This window comes from Poromitra crassiceps (assembly GCF_964638095.1).
Source record: "Poromitra crassiceps genome assembly, chromosome: 4".
Lineage (NCBI taxonomy): Eukaryota > Metazoa > Chordata > Actinopteri > Beryciformes > Melamphaidae > Poromitra > Poromitra crassiceps.
In genome coordinates, this window is record NC_139626.1 from 32226991 (window position 1) to 32234130 (window position 7140).

At 45.1% G+C, this 7140-nt stretch overlaps 1 protein-coding gene across 1 annotated transcript in view; it reads left to right on the forward strand.

The window, feature by feature from the left end:
* Positions 1 to 1628: 1628 nt before the first annotated feature.
* The window catches only part of LOC310776128 (liprin-alpha-3-like), a gene marked incomplete at both ends in the record, with an annotated part of 84165 nt that continues 78653 nt past the window's right edge, over positions 1629 to 7140 (forward strand). Inside the window, one exon of the mRNA XM_083636291.1 lies at positions 1629 to 1961. Coding sequence (XP_083492417.1) covers positions 1629 to 1961 — 333 coding nt within the window. The remainder of the gene's footprint in view (positions 1962 to 7140) is intronic.

Sequence of the window (7140 nt, forward strand, 5' to 3'; positions counted from 1 at the left end):
GTAAAGAAGCCTGCGCTGCCCGGGCCGGCCTCACTGACGTAAAGAAGGATGCGCGGGCCGCTAAATCAGACCAAAGCAGTTGAAAGTAGAAAGGCCGCTGCAATGCAAGCCCCTGAGTATTGTAGACTAGACAGTGAAGAATAAGGTAGGAGGGAGTGGGACATGTGGCGCCTATAATAAAGCTGGTTGTCGGAGTCTCAGTCCATACCACTGTGGCCCACAACTTGCAGGACAGAGGCCTCCAATAAGGCAGTTAAGGATGTGCAGAGCTTTTCTCAGCAACAAACCTCACCATCATCTTACTAGAAACCTTTGAATCTGCCTTTTAACTCATGAACACACCTATTATTAACCCATTGATACCTGATGCAGCATTTGTGTGTGTATCCCTTTAAGACCGCGAACCGTGTTAACGCGGTTCGCGGTCTTAAAGGGATACACACAGACCCATCAGATTCTTCAGTCTGAAGAGTCTCATCATGATGAGTCTCAGAAGGAGAGACATCACCATCACCAGTATCTAGACTCTACAGGGGGATAAATGATATCTGGATGCTGCTCTGCGCTGATGCAGCTCTATCTCAATATCTCCCGGTGGTGTCTAAGCGCCAAATTCTCTATTCTCATCATACTTTCTGTAATGCATCATTCACTTATTGTAATAAATATTATTTTATTCATTCACTAGTCTCTCCTGAATGAACTTATAGTGACTGTTACCTTGAGTTTTAGGCATAGACCTCCAGTATAGTTTAATTCCGGTCAAGTGAAGAGGTTTCTTCATCATCAACTAAAATGTACAATAATTGTAACAGAGAGTGTCTGTACTTTTCAAAGGTTGCAATAGCAGTATAAACAATAATCCAAATATGTAATCCTATTGTCACCACACAATTTGTTTGCAAAATCTTCAAAAGTGCATGATAATTGCGTACCAAAAATGTGGATCACTGACACGTTGTCAAGCCATCCCTCTGTGATGTGTCATCTGCTAATAACTGTACTATGCACACAGTGATGTCTACCGAGGGGTGTCTAATGCCATATGTTTGCTCTCTTTTTCAGCTTTCGCTCCCGGTGCTGTGAGACCTGTGGACCCAGCTTAGGAGCACCGGCCCTCCTCTCTCCCTTCCTCCCCCTCAAGCCCTCCCCTCCCCTTCCTCCCCCCGTCAGCCAATCCCAGCCACCCACAGACAGTCTTCCCCACAGACACTTCTTCTTCTGCTGCTGCTGCAAAACGGCAGCACGTAAACATTCTGATCATTCACCAGGTTGGGACACTGTGAAGGAAGAGCAGTCGAGAAAATAAGTCAAGCATTCAGTGAGTGCTTGGAGAAAGGACGGCTGTCAAGATAAACCGTCTATACACGGAGGAAGAGGTGTAGACATGACCAAAGGAATACTTTTGGAAGATTTATATTTTGTACACGGAACTGTTAGTAAAACATGAAGCTTGCATGTGACAACAGCTGAGGTTCATCGAACACTCGTCTTAGAGTCTTAGAAACGTACAAAACACCCAGGAACAAAAGAGCATCCCAAGGCACAGAGACAGACATTTTGCACGTACAATCCCTCTATTCCGATTTTCCCTCCCTCTAACGTGACACACACGCCACGGGCTCATGATGATGTGCGAGGTGATGCCCACCATTTCGGAGGACGGGCGGGGCGGGGCTGGCGGGGGCCCCTCCTCCCCCGCCGGGTCCGGAGTCGGGGGCGCCGGCGCTGCGATGGGAGGGGGAGGCTACGGCGGCAGGGAGCCCAGAGGCGGAGGAGATGAGGGGGGCAGCACCGGCAACCTGGAGTCCCTGATGGTCAACATGCTGACAGAGAGGGAAAGGCTCCTGGAGAGCTTGAGGGAGACCCAGGACAGCCTGGGCACCGCCCAACTCCGCCTCCGGGAGCTCGGCCATGAAAAGGACTCACTGTCGAGGCAGCTGTCCATCGCTCTGCCACAGGTACGGCTGCTGCTGAGTGTGTGTGTGGTGGCTTGTGACTATATGGTGCTGAGTGTGTGTGTGGTGGCTTGTGACTATATGGTGCTGAGTGTGTGTGTGTGGTGGCTTGTAACTATATGGTGCTGAGTGTGTGTGTGGTGGTGCTGAGTGTGTGTGTCTGGTGGCTTGTGACTATATGGTGCTGAGTGTGTGTGTGTGGTGGCTTGTAACTATATGGTGCTGAGTGTGTGTGTGGTGGCTTGTGACTATATGGTGCTGAGTGTGTGTGTCTGGTGGCTTGTGACTATATGGTGCTGAGTGTGTGTGTGTGGTGGCTTGTGACTATATGATGCTGAGTGTGTGTGTCTGGTGGCTTGTAACTATATGGTGCTGAGTGTGTGTGTGGTGGCTTGTGACTATATGGTGCTGAGTGTGTGTGTCTGGTGGCTTGTAACTATATGGTGCTGAGTGTGTGTGTGGTGGCTTGTGACTATATGGTGCTGGGTGTGTGTGTCTGGTGGCTTGTGACTATATGGTGCTGAGTGTGTGTGTGGTGGCTTGTGACTATATGGTGCTGAGTGTGTGTGTGGTGGCTTGTGACTATATGGTGCTGAGTGTGTGTGTGTGGTGGCTTGTGACTATATGGTGCTGAGTGTGTGTGTCTGGTGGCTTGTGACTATATGGTGCTGAGTGTGTGTGTGTGGTGGCTTGTGACTATATGGTGCTGAGTGTGTGTGTGGTGGCTTGTGACTATATGGTGCTGAGTGAGTGTGTGTGTGTGTGTGTGTGTGTGTGTGTGTGTGTGTGTGGTGGCTTGTGACTATAGGTGCTGAGTGTGTGTGTCTGGTGGCTTGTGACTATATGGTGCTGAGTGTGTGTGTGTGGTGGCTTGTGACTATATGGTGCTGAGTGTGTGTGTGGTGGCTTGTGACTATATGGTGCTGAGTGTGTGTGTGTGTGTGTGTGTGTGTGTGTGTGTGTGTGTGTGTGTGTGTGTGTGTGGTGGCTTGTGACTATATGGTGCTGAGTGTGTGTGTGTGTGTGTGGTGGCTTGTGACTATATGGTGCTGAGTGTGTGTGTGTGGTGGCTTGTGACTATATGGTGCTGAGTGTGTGTGTGGTGGCTTGTGACTATATGGTGCTGAGTGTGTGTGTCTGGTGGCTTGTGACTATATGGTGCTGAGTGTGTGTGTGTGGTGGCTTGTGACTATATGGTGCTGAGTGTGTGTGTGGTGGCTTGTGACTATATGGTGCTGAGTGTGTGTGTGTGTGTGTGTGTGGTGGCTTGTGACTATAGGTGCTGAGTGTGTGTGTCTGGTGGCTTGTGACTATATGGTGCTGAGTGTGTGTGTGTGTGGTGGCTTGTGACTATATGGTGCTGAGTGTGTGTGTGGTGGCTTGTGACTATATGGTGCTGAGTGTGTGTGTGTGTGTGTGTGTGTGTGTGTGTGTGTGTGTGTGTGTGTGTGTGTGTGTGTGTGTGTGTGTGGTGGCTTGTGACTATATGGTGCTGAGTGTGTGTGTGTGTGTGTGTGTGGTGGCTTGTGACTATAGGTGCTGAGTGTGTGTGTCTGGTGGCTTGTGACTATATGGTGCTGAGTGTGTGTGTGGTGGCTTGTGACTATATGGTGCTGAGTGTGTGTGTGTGTGTGTGTGTGTGTGTGTGTGTGTGTGTGTGTGTGTGTGTGTGTGTGTGTGTGTGTGTGTGTGTGTGTGTGTGTGTGTGTGTGTGTGTGTGTGTGTGTGTGTGTGTGTGGTGGCTTGTGACTATAGGTGCTGAGTGTGTGTGTCTGGTGGCTTGTGACTATATGGTGCTGAGTGTGTGTGTGTGGTGGCTTGTGACTATATGGTGCTGAGTGTGTGTGTGGTGGCTTGTGACTATATGGTGCTGAGTGTGTGTGTGTGTGTGTGTGTGTGTGTGTGTGTGTGTGTGTGTGGTGGCTTGTGACTATAGGTGCTGAGTGTGTGTGTGTGTGGTGGCTTGTGACTATATGGTGCTGAGTGTGTGTGTCTGGTGGCTTGTGACTATATGGTGCTGAGTGTGTGTGTGGTGGCTTGTGACTATATGGTGCTGAGTGTGTGTGTGTGGTGGCTTGTGACTATATGGTGCTGAGTGTGTGTGTGTGGTGGCTTGTGACTATATGGTGCTGAGTGTGTGTGTGGTGGCTTGTGACTATATGGTGCTGAGTGTGTGTGTGTGGTGGCTTGTGACTATATGGTGCTGAGTGTGTGTGTGTGTGGTGGCGTGTGACTATATGGTGCTGCTGAGTGTGTGTGTGTGTGTGTGTGGTGGCTTGTAACTATATGGTGCTGAGTGTGTGTGTGTGTGTGTGTGTGTGTGTGTGTGTGTGTGTGTGGTGGCTTGTGACTATATGGTGCTGCTGAGTGTGTGTGTGGTGGCTTGTGACTATATGGTGCTGAGTGTGTGTGTGTGGTGGCTTGTGACTATATGGTGCTGTTGAGTGTGTGTGTGGTGGCTTGTGACTATATGGTGCTGAGTGTGTGTGTGTGGTGGCTTGTGACTATATGGTGCTGAGTGTGTGTGTGTGTGTGTGGTGTGGTGGCTTGTGACTATAGGTGCTGAGTGTGTGTGTGTGGTGGCCTGTGACTATATGGTGCTGAGTGTGTGTGTGGTGGCCTGTGACTATATGGTGCGTGGGTTTAGTCTCATTCAGCCCTCAAACCTTATGTTTCTGAAGCCAAGTGACAAATTCTGCTGGTGAGTGAGGTGAGAGAACCACGAGTCTTCTAATAATGCAGATCACTGCACTACTATCAAGAAAATCACACTTCATTCTACAAAACTCTTGAGACAAGTTGATTTCCATTGGAAACAAGTGAAATGATCTAAATCCCATTGTGAGAATTTCTTCACTTATTTTAAGCAAATTATTAATGTAGGAGGATTCAATAATAATAGACTAAAATGACTTGTTATTATGGAGATTGTCTTTGCAGTGTTGGAGGAATGGTTGTGTTTTGCTTGTCAACGTATGTGTGTTGGGCAGCAGATAGGCGGATGTTTAGGTGAACACTTTCTCCCTATTCACCTTATTCTTTGCCCATACAAGGACGCTTCTGCATGACGTCATTTCATAATCATCTTTCCGGTTTTAAACACGGAAGTACGCCTACCGAAGAGTACGCCTACCGCAGTCATTTAGACTTTTTTAGCTGTTTTCAAGCTAAAAAAAACCCAAACTGTTTAAAGTTTTAATATTTGTCAGGTGAGAACGGAACAAATACGAAGAACAAATACGTTGCGTCGAACACGGAAGAGAGAAAAAGTGGGCATGGTGAATAAGGTGAATAAGGTCATATTGTTTATACTTCTATTCACCTTATGTAGCCACGCCCATTTGACCCGGTTGTGTGGTCATGTGACGACTTCCGGCAAAAAAAAAAGAAAAAGGCCGGCTGCTCCAATATCATCTAACTCTGAATTAACTAATAATTTAGCCAATTGTATGTAACATACCAAATAAAAGCAAACGGCAATGTCTAAGAATGCAACGCCATGTAACTGGCTCGTTAAGTCTCGCATTCCAGGGAATTACGTTAACGTCTGCGGGTCTTATAAGACGTAAGTGGCTCGAGCGCTCGGAGGAGAGAAAACTATCTGAAGCTTTCTTTGTTGGAGTCGAGGTATGTTTTACAAGAAAGTGCTCATCATTGTCGACGATAACGTTATCTGACCTGGCCAACAGTGGATACTCGCTTGCTTGCTGTGTACCAAGCTCAAAGTAGTTCTTTGTTTTACCCCCTGCACTGTCCGCTACAAAAACAACTCTCTTCTTCTGACATTCTTTCGTATTTGGCGCCGTGACCGCCGGAAGTGTTAACACGACCCGGAAGAATTTGGCCCACCCCCGCGTCTGAACATAAGGTGAATAAGGTCATATTGTTTATACTTCTATAAGGTCATATTGTTTATACTTTTATAAGGTCATATTGTTTATACTTCTATAAGGTCATATTGTTTATACTTGCATCGACTTGTGTCTTTTCACTCTCCAACTTGCATCATCAATTTCTCCCGTATTTTGTAGGCAGCCTTTGGTGTTTGACTTGGTCATGTTGGATGACCATTGATCCTGGAAGATATATATTTGTTAATGGCTTCAGCTTAACCTTAATGGATCCTTGATTCTCTGGGAGATCTCTGTGGTTTACTGAGAGGAAATGGGGGTTTTAATGTTGCCAATTGAAATTTGGAAGATTTGATCTTAGATAGTTTCATGTACAACATGAGCATTTTTGTTCAGCTCTGAATGTATACTTGTATTGTGCTTATGTTTACATTGCTGCCACACGCAGTACTGTAGTATGTCTGTGTGCAGTCCTGTTAGGTTACTGTGTCAATCATATCTTGTGTAACTGTCTTGCAATGTGTCAGCACTAATCAACCTGCCTGGTCAAAGTCCTTATGCACATATCTTGTGCCTGGTGATTAATAGAAATGATGAGTCTTATTGATCACATGGTGGACATCAAGAGATGCTGATGTAATTGGCACCATTATTATGATTGTTGTGATGATGATGATAATAATAATAATAATAACAATTATTATTATTATTATTATTATTATTATTATTATTATCATTATTATTATCATTATTATTATCATTATTATAACAATTATTATATTATTATTATAACAATTATTATTAGTATTATTATTATTATTATTATTATTATTAGTATTATAACAATTATTATTATTATTATTATTATTATTATTATTATTATTATTATTATTATTATTATTATTATTAAGGGTTCAAGCCCCCGAAGGGGGCTGGAAACCCTATTGTATTTGCTATGTTTATATCTTTCTTTATTCTTATTTTCCTTCCGTAAAACCTTGTATATCTCAGAAACCCACAGTAACAGGCCCACAGTAACCACATTTTGCAGCTAGGCTAGAAAACTCACCCACTACTCAGAAACAAAAAAATTATACCAATCTACCAAATTCTGGCGATACAACCAACACCTAATTTCCTGTTTTTCTAACCCTCCATACCACTGGGCCAAACCCTGGAATTTGGCCCAATGACAGATATTACAGATATTCAAGCCCCTTTGGAGGGCGATAGGCTCGAACCCCTGGTATTGCCGCTTGCGGCTATATTTATTATTATTATTATTATTATTGTTTATTTTTTATTAGAAAAAAGGAGTGGCCAGCACATCT